This window comes from Lygodium microphyllum, chromosome 8 (genome assembly GCF_053477565.2).
Source record: "Lygodium microphyllum isolate KBCC chromosome 8, Lygodium_microphyllum_v1.1.10, whole genome shotgun sequence".
In the NCBI taxonomy this organism is placed as follows: Eukaryota; Viridiplantae; Streptophyta; class Polypodiopsida; order Schizaeales; family Lygodiaceae; genus Lygodium; species Lygodium microphyllum.
The window spans coordinates 62,106,034-62,126,327 of record NC_141142.1 but is presented as its reverse complement, the minus strand read 5'-3'; the positions used below and the strand labels follow the sequence as shown (position 1 = coordinate 62,126,327).

Sequence of the window (20,294 nt, the reverse complement as noted above, 5' to 3'; positions counted from 1 at the left end):
TCGCAAGGATTTTGCACTTCCCTATGAGTGCTTGTGGGTGTCCCCCGTAAGGGCTAAGAGTTGCATTAGTCGGTGTGAGCTCTGGTTGGCCTAGTAGGGTCCATGCTTTATAGGTTAATATATTAAAATCTGCTCCTTCATCAATCAGAGCATCGATAGTGTGCTCTCTTTTCGCGGTGAGTTTGACCCTAAGATAAGCAGGTGGTACTATGTCTTCATCTTCCAGGTCTTGGCTTATAAATTTAAGCCTTCTGACAAATGCCCTTGGGTCCCCAACAGCACGACCAGATGTGGATTCTCCACTGATGTCTTGGATCATCTGTGCAGTGCTATTCAAGGTGCATCTATCGCCAGGACTGTCATATCTAGTCACCCTCGCAGTTGTAGCTTGATGTTGTTGCTTTTTGCTTTGACTAGATGTAGTCCGAATGCAATACATACGTGTTTTTGCAATATGGCCTTTTTGCCCTTGTAGGCTAGATTGGCCCATTAAGGTTCTAGGGTCTCTGTTTGTCTTTGTTCGGGTATGGGCTTTTGATTGCTCCTTTGCAAGTGAGAATCCATGCTTGTGTAGAGCCATTACCACACTATGATCTAACTTGGAGGACCTTTCACGGCGCACATTTTCTCTCCAACCTACTTGGGGGAGGTGCGGAGGGGGAGGAGCCCCCTCTGCGAGGGTCTAGGGGAGGGGGGGGGGGGAGAACAGTTCCCCCTAGCCCACAGTGCCGTTACGGTAAATACCATGCATGATTTGAAGGACCGTTCATAGCCAAACTTTGAACTACATGCTCTAAATTTCAGCCCAGTGGTCGATATATGATATGGTTTCGGATCTATATGGTCTCTTGATCAATTTCAGGATCTACATGTTAAAATTTGGACAAATCCGAATTCGGCCCAACATGTCTGAATTGCAAGGGCCGAATGTAACTGGTCTGAATGTGAAATTCGATTAGTCCGAGTGTGGTTGTCTGAGGGCTGAGTGGCTGAATGGACGACTCGGATAGGGTGGATTCGAATGGGCCGAGGTGCTGACTCGGACGGGCCGAGGCACATGGACTGAGGGCTGAGTGGCTGAATGCACGACTCGGATAGGGTGGATTCGAACAGGCCGAGGTGCTGACTCGGACGGGTCGAGGCACACGGACTGAGGGTCAAGCTAAGTGGGCCAAGCGATAGTGGGTCGAGTGGCCGAGCGGACCAAGGGCCGAATGGCCGAGCGGTTCGAGGTCCCGATGCTTCATGTAACATCGAATCCCACATAACATTGAGTCCCCCTTTTAATATGAAGCCAATTGGATAGAAGACAGGCATATCTAGCATGGTATAATGAGGGTGTAATCAGTAGATGCCATACCTTGATTGCGCTCTATAAATAAATTGATCATACTTAGATCATGGTCCACATGGCTTATTCCAGCACCATGAATCATGGTCTTGTTGAGTGCTTCATGGTCTATGATAAATTGATCACACCTCGATCATGGTTCATGTTACTTATTCTAGTACCATGATCGTGGTCTTGTTGAGTGCTTTAGGTTAATTCCATACTATGATCGTGGTTTGGGTCATACCTTGATCAAGTCTAAGTTGTGGGCACCTATCGATTCTTGCCAAACTCATTTCGATGGATGAGCCCTTATTCTAGAATCAATATGTCTCATGACATAGGGCAACGGAATTGGTGGCACCTTCTCGCTCCACACACATGGCATGTGGATATTGATTAATGTTGGCAATGGCATGCAAAATTGGGTGTGCTTTTTATGTTAATTTGTTGTCACACAATCTAGAAAATAATTGGATGCAAATTAGGGTTCCTTTTTTGTATGAGGAAGACATACATGCATTAAAAAATACACTCAAGGCCATTGTGCCAATTTCCAATTCTAAGGCCTACATCAACATCTAGAGAGGAGAAAAAAAATAGCAATGTCTATGTGGTACATGGTGAGATGGCCTTATACAAGGAGGCCTTCAAGGGGCATAGGAGGGTGGTGAAGCTGTTAGTGGGGGCAAGCATGCTAGTGGGGCCCCCCCACTGCATTGCGATATGGAAGCTGCTACCAAGTAGGCGGCCACCCCGGTGATATTCCATGGAGAGGCGAACGGCGACACAAGATAGGTGGCAAGAGTGGCAGTGGGAGATTGCCAGCAAGCGGAGAGGTCGGCGACAACGAAAGTGAGAGAGAGGATAAGCGTACTTATCTTTGTCTTCTCTTAAGACTGAGAGAGAGAGAGAGAGAGAGAGAGAGATGCTGATCTTCTCTCTATGGAGGATTTGGTTCCTTGGCACATACGGCAATCTTCTCTGCTTCTTTGCCCTGACTTTTGTATTCATTCCGTGATTTCACTTTTTTACTCTATTTGCGATTTGGTTTAATATAACTTCTCATTAGAGAGAGAGAGAGAGAGGAGGATGAGGAGGATAAATCTCTCTCACACACACACATGCAGGAGGGAGAAGAAGAAAAGAGAGAGAGGCAGAGGAGAAGAAAGAGAGAGAGAAAGAGGAAAGAAAAATTTGGAGAGAGAGAGAGAGAGAGAGAGTGAGTGAGTGAAGAAAAACTTAGAGACACAAAAATATGAGAAAATCAAAATATAATGTAGGTAAAAAGCGAGAGAAACAATGTTATAGCATGAAACTGCCATGAAGTAGCTAGGATTCCTTGTGCGAGGAATGCTAGTGGTTTTAACCAATGACACACATATCTCTTGGTTTTGTTTATTAAATATGGATAGTTTGACTATTGTTTACTTGGTGTCTCTATCCATGTGGTTACTCACTTGAGTTTAGGTAATGAAAACAAGGTATGGTCAAGGACTATGAAGTAAAGAGAAAGTGTGAATATCCCCTCAAATTAAAGCAAAGAGCACAAGTAGGTGATTGCAAACAATTCAAAATTGGAAGGTTGTTATCAAGTATTTCAAGAGTTGTATAGATGGTCATAATGAAACCTCAAAGAGTAAGATCGTAAAAAACATTCACCTAGAATTGTGAGGGTTATAAGTTCAAGGTTTGTGAGTGATTGAAGCTAGTGAGTAAAACCTTTTGGTTATTGGACTGCACAATACTCTTAGGGCATTGAAGAAACCAAGAAACTCTAAAGTGTCATTTTGATGAAGGTGCATGGTGGAGTATCATGATGGTGATGAATTCTAGAAACCATGGTTGTGCACCAAATGTTGCTACTACATCAAGGCTTCTTGGGATTTTAGAACATGAACTTCTGTTAGCTCTCAATTGTTACAAAATGATAGCCATTGTTGCATTTGTATAAATTACAACCATGCACAAAGGCTATGTTTGTACAAGACAGGAAGGAGAGAGTGTTGTACTTTTGGACAAGAAATACACATGCCTCACCTAACAAAAAGAATGTGTGTCAAGTGAGTGAGTACTAGCAAAATATCATACATAGGATATCTAGTGTATCAACTTGATGAGCAACCTCAATTTTGTTTCCTCAGTGCAATTTCATTTTGCAATTACATTTTCTATACATTGAGTTATAATTATCATGTTGTTTTTTCTTGCCACAAGTAAAATTAGAGAAGATGATTGACAATATGGTAGCTTTGATTGAAAGAAAAACGCATGGTAGTTTTTACTATGAAGTTGGTATCTATCCATGTGAAATTAGAGAATGTATTTTCTTACTTGTGATAGTTAAAAATATGAATGTGCATTGTGATAGCTACCAATATGTTGTTGCATAGTGCTCATGAGTGGTAGTTACCAATCTATTTGTTTACTACCAACACCTTGGTAGCAAACAAAAGGAGTCTAATAGCTATTGGTCTACTACTTGCTAGTGGCAATAACTATTAGCTACCAATCTACTATTGCTTTGTAGCCATGACTCATAGCTACCAACTAACAAACATTTTGAGCTACACTGCAATATCATATTTTACTCTTGGCATCTACGTATGCTTTGGTGTAGAATTCAATGTTTTGGATATCACAACTCATGAGCACTCCAAAACCCCCATTATGGAGTTTGAAACTTGGAAATTGGATACCTGTAAGGTCTTTTGGACCAAAAACTAGCTCCAAATGCATTGTATAAATAATGCCATATTTTGTACCAAATTACTAACATAGTAGATTTCTAGACTCATTTGGTTCCAAAGACTAGGTCCATATTACTTTTATGTGTCCATAAGTCAAATATGATAAAGTACATATACATCATCTAGAAAAGATATGCTCATTGAATATGATTTTCTTTACTCTTTAACATTTTTGAAGAAGTTTTTTTCAATTTACATTGGCTTTAATTCACTTGGTTTGTGTCATAAGTTCCGATAACTTATTTTAATAATCATGTTGTGTAAGATATTTTAATGGACACATTATGCAAGGAAACCTCCAATTGCATGCTTAGTTGAATAAAGTTGCCTTTCTTTTTCTAAAACGTGTTCAATTTAAATGAAAAAATATAAGAAAATCATAGATTTTTCTTACAAGGCCCCAAATTAATCGCCATGTTTTTCTAAGAACTATGCTACTTCTCATTACTAGTAGACTAGTGAGCTCCAACTCTATCTATACCCAACATCAAACGTAGCTACTAGCTTACATGTAGTCACTAGCAAGTTACAACTCTTACTATGGTAGCCACTTGATTTTTAAGATACCTACTAGTTTACATGTAGTCACTAGCAAGTTACAACTCTTACTGGTAGCCACTTGATTTTTAACGTAGCAAGTATTACAAAAGGGATGTTGTAAACCATATAAGGTATGCGTGTTTTGGTGTGCGTGGGGTTGATTGAAATCATCATCAATGAGCTAGTGAGTTCTTAACATCATCAACAAGGTACTGGCTTTGGATGCTATTCTCACTAGAGTTTTTAGTTACTTGATAATGTAGAGTGCAAAGAAACTTGGTCCTTAGGGTAACATAACACCTAACTCTTACTAAAGCTTGTAGAAATCTTGAAAGTAACATGAACCTCAATGTGACATTATTCTTCTCCCTTCTTATTAAAGGATATAGCCACATTATTGTAGACACTCTGGTACTATGTGACTTTTAAAATAAGAGGATAGAAGAGTATTTACATCCTAAAGATCATCCTAGCAAACCTTTTTGCACAAAAAATAGATTCATTCATAGGGTAACATAACACCTAACTCTTACCAAAGCTTGTAGAAATCTTGAAAGTAACATGAACCTCAAAGTGACATTATTCTTCTCCCTTCTTATTAAAGGATATAGCCACATTATTGTAGACACTTTGTTATTATGTGACTTATAAAATAAGAGGATAGAAGAATGTTTACATCCTAAAGATCATCCTAGCAAACCTTCTTGTACAAAAACTAGATTCATCCATACCTACTCCCGAGATGATTAAGGTTTTAGCATGAACCTTGTGTGCTAATGCACATCTCTTGGCTTCTTTGAGTGAGATTATTAAAACCTCTCAACATTGACAAAATGTCTCCCCTGATGTTTGAGCCTTCAATTCTACTTTAAAACTCTTATGTTCCTAGAGTCCCATGTATTTGAAGAATACTCTTAAAATATTCCATTGCTTGCTAGATTCATCATTCATTTTTTATTCCATCCCTTAAGATGATAAACATCAAGATCCATGCGTCCAATTGTGCTTTGTTCCCCCATCTACTAACGTTGGCCCAAAGATTCCTCACTTCCCAACATTCCCAAAGGATGCACTCCTCATCTTCACTTCCTTTTAAAGGGCATGCCATCGGGCAAACCCTTGAAAATCCAACCTATGAGTAGGGGAGGCTAGCACCATTGATAGACACCTATCTAGCCAACTTTGTAATTAATTGTCATTTGCAAGGGTTGTTCATGCTTGCTTGGAGTGGTCCCTAACAAAACCAATCATTGATCATACACTTTGTAGCTATCCTTGCTTGGTACATCTACAAAAACAATCTCCAAAACTAATTCTTGGATGCACGCACTCCCCCTACCTAACATTAAATTTGGTGTAAAATCCTAGTGTTGGTGCATTCATCGTAAGGTTCCGATAGCTTTATTGCGTTAGCATTTTCCTTGAGAAGAGGCTTCTTACGGTGTTTGAGAAAAACCAACGTTTAATGTAAAATAAATTGCAAAGATCTCAAAAAATAAAGAAAACTAAAACCAAAAAAAAAAAAGGACCTTGGCTCTTACAAAATCTTAAGGGCAAATACATGCAGCCTGGCTTTAAAATCCCTCGAAAATTTTGAATCAAAGGTTTTTGCATCTATTATGAGAAACGTGTTTCGTGAACCCTGCAAGTTAATCTGTACCATGAACCTCTCAAGACGTATGCCTTTTCCGCATAGACGCTGTACCATCAAAGGCTGTATACAAGGAGATCCCGACTGGCCAATTTCGAATGAATGAATCGAGATGTATGGCTTTCTCCGCGTACACGGTGTGTCATCGAAGGCTCCAAGGAGATCTCAGTATAGCTTCAACCAGGCGCATGGGAATAATACAATTGATGAGGCCTTCAGACATGGTGCTGCGTGTGTGTTTGCATCCGGCCTTCAATGCAGGACTACCTACACACATGAACATCCGCAGGACTACCTACACTGATGCAACATTTTGTATAAATCACATCCGGTGCTGGTGAGTGGGGAAGCACTGCAAATGCTTGCAGCTTGTTGAACCCCGTGGAGTTTCGAAGATCCGGCAGAATGCTAATGCTCTCCCTACCCTCTTTTCAATGAGCATTTGGCTTGTCGAATGCCTTATGACAGCATTGACATATATGGAGAAGAGCCACAGCATATAACCAAAAACTACAGAATAAGAAAGGAGGAAAGCTCCATCAGATTGAATGATCAATTAGATCAGCATTCGTTAAACGTAAGAAATCGACTTCTAATGGGTATTATCTCATGAATGCAAGAAGAAACGCTTCCTACAACACTCTTTACAGTTTTTCCGCCAGGTATTACACAGAGAGAGAGGGATCAAAACACTTGTTCATGGCAAATGTGGCTACCCAAAATGCCTGTATCATATTTTCAACATTAGAGTTAACTGCACTTGCTGCTTCGAACCGAGATGGTTCTAATTCTCTTGCTCAGATTCAGTTGCCCTGTGAGATTATCTGAACTACAAAGATAGTTCCTAGATTTCTATTGAATTTCAATTACAAGGGACAATACATGGCAGTCAAGGGCAAACTTGTAAAATACACTGCTTCGTACTACAATTTCAGCAGAAGAAAAGAAAAGAAACTGGTTCTCTTCATAGTTTCCAGTTTGATAACCCCAGCGCGCATTTGTACACACCTCATACACAAGAACCGGACGAAAATCAGAAGCTACTGACAGTTGATTCAGACGAGCTAACTCAACATAGTACATCACTGGGCTTTTCGTGGTCTTAGGACTGGCCTTTTCAGGCAAGAATAGGGGGAAAAGACAATGAAAATGTGGCTGATGGTGGTTGAAAATGAAGACTCTGTCACATCTTGTGGCCTCACAAGAATCAATATGCAGGGTAAGGGCAGGATTTTTTTATAATGTTCCAAAAGAACATCAACCTTTGCCGATGGTATGTTTGTTATGATGCTGCTCAGCAGCCATTCGCCATTTGCGATACCTTATGCCAAGTTTGTCATACGCCACAGGAAGATTCCATACATTAGCACCCCTGATCATTCTGTCTTGTTGGCCAAGAACTAACCTCAAATCTTCATCAAGCACCTGCAAGAGTGATGATCTCAGGTATTTAGTAACGCCGTAAATTGACATTAAAAATAGAGACACATTATATTCAGGTAACAAGTCAAACTTTCAAGCACTTCGTACTGCCTATTCTTTTTGCCCTAAGTTTACATGATAATGTGCAAAAGGGATAACTCTGGCAAAAAGAACCAGTCATCTTAATCACCTTGTAGGCCAAATACTTCCACAGGGATTGAATATATGGTATGTGCTTCAGGATTGGTAAAAAGTCCAGGGATAGTCTGTAGAGAAGCCTGGTTTTCCCACGAGTGGATGGCAGGCAAACATGCAACTGATGTAAATGCTTGGTACAGTCTTTAGTGCTGCTCCCTTCCAACTTGCCAGGTTTCGATATGCCAATGGTTGAGCGAACCATACATGGAGGTTGAAACTCCATGTCAATAGGGTAAGGATCCCAATAACCTTGAAGAGCTGCTACAGGTGTGCAGAATCTGACAAGACTGTTCTTCACAATGAAAAGGCAATTAGCTACCCTCCGAAACATGAATACAAGAAGGCTTGTGTGCAAGTGTAAAGAGCTACCTGGGAACTGGCCATCCCTTGGCAAAAGTGCTTGTATGAGTAAATGGGGCATGGGCTAAATCTAGCAGGTTCTCCATCAGAAGACCATGCTCCACTGGTAGCTCCATGACAATCTGCAGAGAAAATGAAAATCACTGCTCCACACAACATTGTGAATCTCAAGAAAGCAGTGCATTGGTCCATTTGAGACACTCACTTGAGCATGAGTTGCATATCCATCTGGTGCACTTAGACTTGGCAGATTCCCATCTGGCACATTGTTTCCAGGCCAAATCCATACCATTCCATCATGTTCTATACAAGGAAGTGCTTGAATAGTAACACGAACTGGCTTGGTAGACGGCATTTTTTCACACATGCCATTAGTAGAGTATTCCCACCCTGCAAATGCATCACTGCAGCAGTGAGATGACAGCATACTGGCAACCAAGGTTGGCCACTGTTTGAAACCATATCCCTCAAATAAAAAGCAGGAAGATCTTACTTAACTCTGTAAAATCATTCATGGGTTGTTCTCAGAGATGGGCCCTGTACTAGCTTCTAGATTCTACATGATAAAGTATCCACAGAGTCAACAGTATTTTGGTAGTTCCAAGGCTGATCTAAGCTCTCCATAGCCACAATGCATCTGTGATAAAATTTTACACATCCATATATACCAATGTGATTGATTGACAGCATTTAGCTGGTAAATAATGGTGGATCAATGCACCACATATAGGAGGAACTGTTGATAGAATCTGCTTCCAAATATCACTCTCAGTAATTCCTCCTCATATGTGCTCCTGTCTTGGCCCATGTTCACAAACATACTGGAGCATTGGCTGAATGACAATGAGATGTACACCATTGAACTACATAGGCCATCCATTCTTAACTGACATCAAAGATTGCATTCCTGGTTAGGTGGTCTATGTCTAGACAATCTGAGCATTAAAAAAAGGTGGGAGCATGCATTACAGCCTGTACGTTTTGAAGGGACCTGTTACTCTTAAAGTACCAATATGGGCGGGACCAGCATACACCTAATAGGCTAGTTTCATACCAATTCCTCTATTTGTCTTTCAATTCATCCAATAGAATTTCCCATCATTGTACAAGGACCCATTGCTGTATCCAGGCCAAAACATTGTCTTCATCAAAGGAAGGGGATTTCTTTGAAAACAAAAAGGCAATAGCTAGAATTAAAAATGACACATTGTGAGACTAGGATCTTTTCCCTTTATTTCCCATTCATTCCAGTGCTAGTTCACAAGGTATTTATGACGACTTAACAAATCCACATATGATAATGCTTTTGGTTGACAACAAAAAGCTGATAAATAATGGTGTGATGTATGAGCCATGTATCTATACAAGCAACTGTTAATGGGATTTCCTGCCATATTGTCACTCAGTAATTCTTCCCAACGTGTGTTCATGTCTTTGCCCATATTTACAAATGTATTGCATCATTGAACTGTGTGAGCCTTCCATTCTTAACTAACATCAAACATTGCATTCCTGGTAAGATGGCTCTACCTAGAAAATGTGAGCCATCTGCTCGTGAATCAAACTCATTGACTTTCCATGAGTTCAATACACCATTTGAATCAAAAGTGAGATGCACTGTGCATATGGAAACTATGGAACTTCACTATACCATTATTGATCAAACATTCTACCATCCACATCATAGACATTTCAGAAGCATCAACTTTCAGCTGATCGGGCGAACTGGTGAGGAGTGCTCAAAGACAGCATGCGAAAGTTCAACTTCACACATTGAACATCCAACAACCAAGTTTGGAGGTCATCTATAAGCAGAGATTCAGTCTAAATTCAATATCACAGATCAACATTGTTACCTTCACGGTTTCCACTACTTGAACAACTCTATAATTGACAATGAACTCACATGAGATAACAATCCCATTTAAGTGCTACCTACTCATCATTCTCATGATTTATACCTTCCAAAACATACAAAGAAAACTAACCATGGTAAGGACACTGGATCCGACCATCCTTCACTGCTCCAAGGTGAAGTGGACATGCCCTGTGTGCACAGGAATTGCGCACACAACCTACCCTGCCATCTTGACCACGGAAAAGCACCCATGGCTCCTCAAAACAATCAAATGGAACCTGCATTCAACAACACACATGTAGCTGTACTGTTGCGAAGTTGTGCATCCAAAGAGCAGCCAGATGCATGCATACCATAGTGTCCTCCTTTATGTCATCCGTAAAGGCCACAGGGTACCAGAAGTTTTTTAAAGAGGGGGAATACTCTTGTACTGGTCCTGAAACAATCAACCCATTGTTCCTACTCTGTCGAGGAGCAGGGGTTGCAGTAACCGCCTCAACAGCCACAACTTCATCTGTACCCTCTTTTTCAAGTCCTACAAAAGAAGAATGAGAATCCTTCAATAGCCTGTTGTTGACCAAAGTCTCCATTTCTGAGAGTTTCTGTAGTGAATGAGCGACTCTTGCTTCAGACAGGTGAACCTGTAAAAAATGTACCGTAGGTATATCACTATCTGCATGATGAAGAAAGCATAAAGTTGTCATTGACTACTAATGTCTACCTGCTCGTGGGCCAATGAAAGCTGTGTCTGTAATGCCGATAACTCCTTTTTCAAGGTTGACACTGACTTCCAGTCTTTGGCCATGGGATTCAGAACGTCCACAACCTGTGATGGTCAAACTCTTAGTTAACAGCTATAGGGACCAGTACAATCAGAGGGTTAGCCCGATCACTTGCCATGGCTCTTCTGAGAAGACTACCAAACTCACAGAACTGGGCATGGTTAGTAATCATCAGTAATGCAATTTCACGGGCAGATAAATTAAGGTTATAAGGCAAACCATGCCAGTTGATAAGCAGATAGATTAAGCTATAAGGGAAACCATGCCACTTGATGAGCAGATAGATTAAGTTGAGCAATAAGAGAGAACTGAATTCACCCACGATCTCCATTACAGCATAGCGACTCATATCATACAGGATGGGTGAACTAACCCATCAATGGTTTTTGCTTATGACTGACTGAGGTCCTGCATATCACCTTCACTCAATGAATCCCATTGTATCTGGTGGACCGAAGATACACACCCGTGAAGTGCTCACAGAAACAAGCATCCTTTCAATAAACCAACCTGCCTAGCCTAAACCATTGTCCTGTGATCGTTTGATAGGGTGAATCACAACGAAACCACAGTACAAACACTGCAAAATAAGAGAGCACCTTATCATGGAAGTTCTTCATAGTCAAGACGTCACACCGAGCCTTCCAGTCACAAAAATGCAGGTCTTGACGAAGAACCTCCCATGCTTGGTTAGCTTCAAATACCCTTCCTCTCCAAGGAGGCTCCTTGACCCGTGGGTCCTGGACATTGAACCATCCAGTACTGTCTTCCGAAAGCTTACCAAGATTATCACTTGATAAGGCATTGTGTGATCTATGCCTCTCGGTCCACGAATTTTTTAACCTGCCTTTTCTTCCAATGCAAAACTCTTCTACCTTTGTGCAGAGAGGCTCAGAGTTGCCAGCCTTCAAAACAGAGATAGAAGGAGCAGAGCATAAATCCTGCACTGCATCAGAGCTCAAGCTGTACTCAATTCTTCGATTTCTGGGTGACTCGGCAGATGCGGGTATACCCTTGTAGCTGCGTTCGCAGGCAGGGGAGGTGAAGGATGTCTGCTTCAAGGATAAGCTCGTGCCAGACCCCGCTATGGTTGCGGCCATTTCAAACGTGGCGGCATGAGAGGGGAGGGGTCTGCATTGCAACGATACTAGCCATCCATAGCTACTGAATGAGAACCTAGGAAATACTCGATTGAAAATGAGAGGACATGGGGAAGGAGATATTTGCCATTAATGCAGGGCCAAAGGAAGAAATGGGATGTGCCCAATTTGGGGGGGGGGAGAAGGGGTTGACAAGATTACTGGTCCAATGTGCATAGATGGGAAGATTAATGAAGCTGGCTAATCCATTGACAAAATGAAACGTTCATGCTTGGAATAATCAGCTGGAGAAAGGTCTGTTGACTGATGAGGCTAAAGCCTGAGCTAAAACTAAAAGGTAGTTGTGTCACACGGATACCCTTGAATATGCTGCTGTTTTCTGTGTTTTTTCCTTTTTTTTGTGGCTTGAAATAGGGCAGCCGGGGAGAAGATCCGAGATATATATGGAGAGAGCCGCCAAATCTAGAGGCTCGACTCAAGAATTTTAGAGGCAAAAAACCAGACGCTTCTAAATGGCAGGGAGAGTGAAAAGAACGTTTAATTCAGTCTCTCGGGGCAGCAAGCCAATGGAGGGCTCGCGGGCTGCTCGCTGGCCTGTCCAGTTGCGCCACGTGGCGCGCCTCCCGGATAACGATTTCTGGCCCTGTGCTAGCGGCCTGGTGCCACGAGGCCCGCCAGCACAGCCGCGCGCATGCCACGGCATCGGGCCCCCACGTATCCCAGGCTTCCCATCTCATTGGCTCCCCGAATGCCTGGCCTTCGCCCTTGCCACGTGTTAACACACGTGGAACTACTTCTCCTCTTGTGTGGCCTGCTTTCCCTCCCCAGCAACTCTGACGTGCGTTTGATGGCTTATATATAAGGGTGGTTACACACCGCCATTGCCCGCCCAATCTGTGCCTAGTTTGTGGGCATAGGAAAAGTTGACTTGGGCGGTCACTTGTCCGCCACCTGCTTACACACTGGGCAGTGGACACTTTTCGCTATCAATAAGTGTCCGTCCATCTTCCGTCCACAATATTTTACACATCAGCCACCACCTACCACCAGACACTTCCTGAATCGCATGTGAATGAAGGGACGCTACGGATGTTGATCATCATTCTCATAATAATTATTTTTAGAATACTTGATTAAACACTTTAAACCGACTAATAAACCTTTAAAAAAAGTCACCAATAAAACTAAAAGCATGAATCTGAAGTTTTTCCTACCAAAGAACTCCAAGATTATGACCTTATTGCGTCGTTGCTTTCTGCGCCAATATATTTGTTTCTATGGTGACTACTATTCATGCTTTTGGAAGCTCACTCACTTCAAAGAGAGCAGGGGAGTTGAACCCCTTCACCATGTTGTTGAGGCATGGCTCTACCGAGCTCTCTGCGGAAAGGTGGAAAGAGGGAAATTTTTTTAGCACACCACCCCTCTTTCCACCTTTCCACCTGTGCTGCAGATGCAAGGATGACTGAAAACTTAAAAAAATCATGCAAGGATGGCTGAAAATTACTTACTTGGATGTGATTGTGCTTAACAGTATGGGCTGAAAATTACTTACTTGGATTGTGTTTACTCACCATTGTCTTCGTCGTCCATCTCCTCCGCAGAGTCAGAATCACCAAATATTGTTCTCACATTTGCGCTCTCCCTCTCTTGATACATGGCTCGAGCAATGTTATCTCTTCGAGATGCCCCCCCAAGATGGATTGCCTCTTGTGTTGGCTCCGCTGCTTGAGCTCTTTGTATTCCTTGTGTGGTGCCTGTGTTAGTTAGCATAGCAACCTCTGCTAATCCATTCCTCAAACTATTTTGCTGGTCCGTGTCTTGATGAGCCGCATTACTTTCTCTATCAAGTTCTGCTGTCGCTTCATGTATCCATGCATCATCAAAACCATCTCCATGCACAATGCATATATTATGTAGAACAATGCATACTGCCACCATCTTTGGGACATTTTGTAAAAGCATGTCACATCTCTTTAACAATATACGAAATCGCGCTTTAAGGATGCCAAATGCCCTTTCAACTGGCATACGAGTACTTGATTGTATGTAATTCCAATAATAACGTTCCGGAGATAGCCCATCCTTACTACCCTTAAAAGGAGGAAGCATCCAAAAGCGTGCAGGATAAGCACAATCGCCTAGTAGACAGTATTGTCCCAGAGCTTTGTTTGTGCATCGTTTTCCTAGGTCTGAACGTTGAAAAACATTCCAATCGTGCATAGAATCTGCCCAGCCAACGTCATAGTCCCAAACAACACAATTGGCTGCCACGCTTATCTGTAGAATAATAGAGTGGAAGCCCTTCCTATTAAAATAATCTTCGTGGTTCTCCCTTGGGGCAATTATGGGTATATGACTACCATCTACTGCACCAATAACATATGGTATGCCTCGAAGGGCTTGAAATGCACCAACATATTTTTGCATTTGTTGTGGGGAAGGCCACTTTACATACATACTATGCAACCCAGAAGCACCCAGTGCATCGCAAAAGTCCAAAACAGCCAGTTGTGTAAACAAAGTTGAGACTCCGTACAAATCGGCTATTAGTCCCAAACTTGAGCCGCTTGCCAAGCGATGCAGAGCCACACAGACCCGCTTCTCCACAGGTACTGCCCTTCTATAGTTCGTATTCTTGCGTCGCATCTGTGGTGCTAATTTCGCGACGAGATATTCAAATGTACTCCTGCTAACTCGTAACCTGCTTTTAAACATTCGGTTTGTATAACTCCCCATAAGCCCCTGCTCCATAAAAGTTTGTGGCCTTGGATAGGCCCAATATGACCGTCGATCGTGCCTTCGCTGACTTATCCTGGCTCGACGTGCAACGTAACCTCGAGCCATGCACTCCATCAAAGTATGCAATAGCATGCTGTCATCGTCCCCGTCATCCAAATCACTCAACAAAAGTTGAAACATTGCTATGACAGCGACTACAACACCGATGACACACGTCATCAAAAGACTTTCGTCGTCCATTCACCTGTCAAAAGATTAGACGAAACCTTATGAGACACTTGAAGAGAGATGTAAAGGTAGAATAAAAAACTTATTTTTTTTTTAAGTTCCAAATTCATCTACAGTTGAATTCATCATTCCTTTTTAAGACTTTTGATTACATCTAATAGACCAGATACCGAGGAGGCAAGTGTATCCATGATAACGAGCTTGCGCTCTTCAAATGTTTTTTTTTCCTCTAGGTTTGATTTTTGGTTGGCTAACATTGATCCGACGGTGCTAGCCATGTCACTGAGAGACTCCTCTATCTTTCTACCCTTTTTATTGCATGCTCCTTGGTTGGTTGTTTGATCATGCACGATCTTCGAAGGCTCATTGGAGCCAATGTCTTCTTGGGTGTGGTCACCCTGATCATTGGAGACTGATGTATTGTTGTCTTCTGACGAAGACAACCCACCAACAGACGAGGCATGTGCATCGCTAACAACATTGGCACGATTCCACATATATTCATCCACAATATCATACCACTGACAAATGATTATGCGATCATTGCCTGATATGGCATTGTGGGCCTTATCTTTTCTGTATGACTCATAAACGCGTCCCCAACGTTTTCTGCATGCCTCACCATCTTTGTCAAACTCTGGAAATAGCGATGCTAGCTGGGTGGCAACCTTGGACCATATATCCACTCCTTGCTTCGGTGGCTTTGAGAACTCCACACTCATGGATCCTCAGATGTGAATGAGTTGTATTGTCCATGCATCCTTCCATTGCGCAAGCGGTTTTTTTGTGGCTATTGTATGATCTTATGTCTCAAGACCGTCATTCTGATTCTTTCCTTTCCGCGCCCTCTTTGGTTTAGGAGGTTTAGGAGCATCAGACTCCGATGATGTTCGTCGTGGACGTTGTTTGGTGGCATTCTCGGAAGATGGAACCATTGGTTCTTGAGCCTGAACCAAGTCAACCTCTTCACATGAGTCTTGGTTGGCATCACAAGAACTTATTGCTTGTGGTTCTTGTTGTCGTGGTGCTGAGAGACCATGTTGAGGACTATGTGCAACTGGACAAAGAATTACATTATTGTGTACTGTTGTGGGTCTCTCTATACCTAATTGTCTTGGTCGTTGGAAAGGTACGAATTGAGGAGGACGGGGATTGATCAAAGGAGGGCGGTTTGGAAACACATTTACAGGGATATTGCCAATGGCAGTGTGGCTTGGCATGTGGTTTGGAACACCCACACTTTGGCTCGAAAAGTACATGAAGTCATTATTGGATATTGCATCTTGGCTCATTTGAGACACGAATTGGTGATACTCCTCCATGGGAGTGCTCTCTTAGAATCTATTCCAATCGTCCACCTTACGCATGAAAATTGATTCATCATTTACACTATGTGAATGGACAAACAAGTTTATTGTTCTTTACATAATGCACTCCATTTTTTTAATTTACATTTCAATAATTGATTGTGAGGTGACAACTATAGGATAACTCCAATTACATTGCAATTTATCTTACAATTAGAAAACAGTATGGTTAAAGAACAATAAAGAAAATGAAATATTATACATATACATTGATTCAAACAAAATGATGGGATGTATGTATAGACAAGAAGTTTTAGCCATTGTCAACCTATAATAGATGCCAAACATATATAGCGGAACTAAGAAAGGATTCATTGCAATGATGAACATATATCAAACAATATGGTTAAAGAACAATAAAGAAAAGGAAATGTTATACATATACATTGATTCAAACAAAATGATGGGATGTATGTATAGACAAGAAGTTTTAGCCATTGTCAACCTGTAATAGATGCCAAACATATATAGTGGAACTAAGAAAGGATTCATTGCAATGATGAACATATATCAAACAATATGGTTAAAGAACAATAAAGAAAAGGAAATGTTATACATATACATTGATTCAAACAAAATGATGGGATGTATGTATAGACAAGATGTTTTAGCCATTGTCAACCTGTAATAGATGCCAAACATATATAGCGGAACTAAAAAAGGATTCGTTGCAACGATGAACATATATCAAACAATATGGTTAAAGAACAATAAAGAAAAGGAAATGTTATACATATACATTGATTCAAACAAAATGATGGGATGTATGTATAGACAAGAAGTTTTAGCCATTGTCAACCTGTAATAGATGCCAAACATATATAGCGGAACTAAGAAAGGATTCATCGCAACGTAATTAAGGCCAAGTAATTTAGCCCAAGTACCTAGTGAATCATGTTTCAACCCAATAACAGTCACTGCTTCCAATAAAGAATAATTAAGGCCATACAACCACTACTTGTCATAGTTGAAATTGAGTGCATCTGTTAAGTAGAGAAGAGAGTCAAAGTGGGTTAATAAAGGAATACTCAAGTCCATATAACCACAACCTTTGCACAATCACCATCAGATTTGCTGCTCGAGTAATTTAACTTAAAGTTTAATTACACCCATTAGGTGCAATGGCATAGAATCCAAAAGAAATTAGTGTTGATCACTATGAGCACAGAGAGACCAATCAAGCAAAAGGCAAGAAGAGAGCACATTTTTCTTGTAGGGTGTGAGTACTACCATAGACAAGAGGAGCCACAACACACTCAAGTCATGTGCTCAAGTGAACATCTCTAAAGTGCTCAACTCTAGTCCACTAAAATACTAGGATGGCTCTAGACTCGAGTGACGATCACTCGAGACTTCATATAGATACTCTTAACCCGAGAGCCACATGCACTTAAAGTATACCCTTTTACATATGGATAACTAGTGTGTACCCCATTCAAGCCCATTTCCTTTTACACTTAAGATTGTAAATGGGGTTGTAACCTAGTGGTTCTCAAGGACAAGAGAGCCAATGGGGTTATAGCCTAGTGGTTTGAGTACGGGTTGAGTGCTGAAGGTATGTAAGTTCAAATCTTAAGTTCTACTTCTCGAGTGTTACAAAACATTATGTGTGTAAAGATGTCTTCAGCCTTCAAGGTATTTCATATTTTCTCAAAAGCCCTAAGTGCTATCTTATAGACTAAATGGATATCACTTCTAAAAAGACAAGGGTCAAAGGCATTTTCAACATCCGACTTACACAATCTACAGATTCCTTGTGCCTTGTTTTATTTTTTATATATCATACCCTCCTTATAACTAATGCTCTTATCATAGCCTACAAGTACAATGCTTTCTCTATTATGAGCTCTCTCTCCCCCCCAAATTTGCCTACTTACAAGTAATAAATTCTGAAACCTTAATGTAAACATGACTTTCTCAAACTTCTTCTAATGTCATTCTAAAATGGGTACATTCCCAAAACAAATGCATGATATCTTCTTCCTTTTTGGAGAAGAAACCACACCTAAAGTTAATGCTGCAAACTGGTCAGTCAAGGTCAATAGAATCACTTGTGAAAACATTACCAGGGCAATCAAAGAGAGAGAGAGAGAGAGAGAGAGAGAGAGCATACCTGTGAATGCTGCGAAGTTCTGATCTGATAAAGACCTCTGCCTCCGAGCCAGAGATATGACAAAACCCTTGGTTGAAGCTTGCGAATCACCTGCGAAGCCTACAAATTACATGCAAGAAATTGGCCATGATCAAACCCTAACCTGGTTAAATTACATGCAAGCAATTGGCCTTGATTAAACCCTGAACTGGTTTCTGCAAGAGAGAGAGACCTGGCTGGATGCATCACCATGAAATATGCCTTCCCACCTTCACGATGTGTACATTTTCATGCGAAGAGAGGGATGATGAATCCAGAAAAACACAGAGAGATGAACCTTCACGATGTGTACATTTATGCATGTGGTGAAACGGGCAACATAGGGAAGCTCCTGTGTATCAACGGCTCCCTGTGTGTCAACGGCCATAGGGTGCACCTACCTGGAGCCCACTCATGTGGGTAGAAAACAGAGCTTGAGCATGGCGACCAGAGAGATCATCACAGAAGGTGGAGCCAAATGGGCTGCAACAACGGAAACGTGCAACGGGAACGGGCTGCTGCAGCAATGGGAACCAGGGCAACGGGAAGCCCTCTCTCTGTCCTGGAGCCCACCACAGGCCAACAGAGGAGGAGCGACCAATCACAATTGACAAGAGAGGTGAGGACGGAACAGGACGGGGGAACTCCCCCGCCCTGCAGAACGCAGAAAGGGGGCGGGGGGAGCATTGAAGACAGAGAGAAGGCGACGTGCCGGGCGCCCCCAGTGTGTAAGAGGGGGGCGCCCTCTTTTCGAAATCCGGCCTTCTTATTGGCCAGATTAGGTATGCTTGGGCGGCCGCGGACCGGTGTGTAACGGCCCTAAGATTCACACTTAGCAGGTTACAAACGTTTCTATCTCGAGGGCTTATATATGAGAATCACACTCACTACAAAGAGAGTTTCTCTTACACATCCTTGCATAGATATTCAGCTTTGGGCCTAGCTGTGTGATGCCTATTGTTGCAAAACGAAGTGCCAGTAATAAGAAATTGCCAATTTTCAAAGCCATGGACTCACAAAATTTATTTTAGCAAATAAGGGATGAGATTATGAAAGTTAAAATTTCCACCACAATCTTTAGTCAACATGTGAATGGTTCAAGACATATAACACACCAAATAGGCATCGTCCCTCCAAACATGAGCTCAAAGAGTGAATTAAATAACCAAATTAGGATTTCTCCTATGCCTAAATATATAGCTCATAAGCCAAATGAACAATAAAGCTTGACCACACCTGGACCCTACTCCTTGGTGACTCTACCAAGGAGGACCACAACTTGGCAACTGCCCCAATACACCATGTGAATATAGGTGTCCAACCAAGGAGGACCAACCAACCAATGCTTGAGTGGACAAGTGCCCCAATACTTAGTGTGAACATAGGATATCCAACCAAGCAATGCACCCAACAAGCCTTGAACCCACAACCTCATGATTATGAACCCAAGTGTTAAATGCTACTCCATTACCTTTGAGACTATAAGTGTATATGTCTTTGTGGATGTATAAGCATGTCACATATATGTACTTGTGTATGTGTACATATTCTATTTCTAAGTTATTCGAATTGAAGGACCTTTGGTATTGCTAAAAATAAAGAACACTTCAATCTTACATGGTGCCATATAGTACTCCAAATTCGAAGGGAGTGAGCTTGGAGTGGAAGCACGCGAGGGGATGCAAGAGCTATGGTGGAAGGAGCAAGAGCAAGAGAGAGAGATAGAGACACACAAGATGTGGGAACTCCAACCATCACAATGTGTGACCTGCCTTCTCTTTATTCAAATTTCACTTTGAAAGAATAAAGAATGAAGAAAAGGTGATGGGCATCTA

At 41.7% G+C, this 20,294-nt stretch overlaps 1 protein-coding gene across 1 annotated transcript; it reads right to left on the bottom strand.

The window, feature by feature from the left end:
• Window positions 1-7,096: 7,096 nt before the first annotated feature.
• On the bottom strand, window positions 7,097-12,462 carry LOC148032376 (chlorophyllide a oxygenase, chloroplastic-like). The gene is made up of 8 exons (XM_087683030.1): window positions 11,491-12,462; window positions 10,831-10,935; window positions 10,463-10,750; window positions 10,240-10,387; window positions 8,457-8,641; window positions 8,261-8,373; window positions 7,884-8,178; window positions 7,097-7,696 (listed from the first exon to the last, which is right to left on the bottom strand). The coding sequence occupies exons 1-8, from the start codon at window positions 11,989-11,991 to the stop codon at window positions 7,529-7,531; spliced, it is 1,803 nt and encodes a 600-aa protein (XP_087539156.1). The 5' UTR covers window positions 11,992-12,462; the 3' UTR covers window positions 7,097-7,528.
• Window positions 12,463-20,294: the final 7,832 nt, after the last annotated feature.

What these genes read in the sequence shown, in the direction of transcription:
- LOC148032376 (XM_087683030.1), bottom strand. Translation starts at nt 11,991, where the DNA reads ATGGCCGCAACCATAGCGGGGTCTGGCACGAGCTTATCCTTGAAGCAG. An exon ending in ACATAAAGGAGGACACTATG is followed by an intron (nt 10,388 to 10,462) that starts GTATGCATGCAT and finishes TGTTGAATGCAG; the next exon opens with GTTCCATTTGATTGTTTTGA. An exon ending in GATCCAGTGTCCTTACCATG is followed by an intron (nt 8,642 to 10,239) that starts GTTAGTTTTCTT and finishes ATGCATTTGCAG; the next exon opens with GGTGGGAATACTCTACTAAT.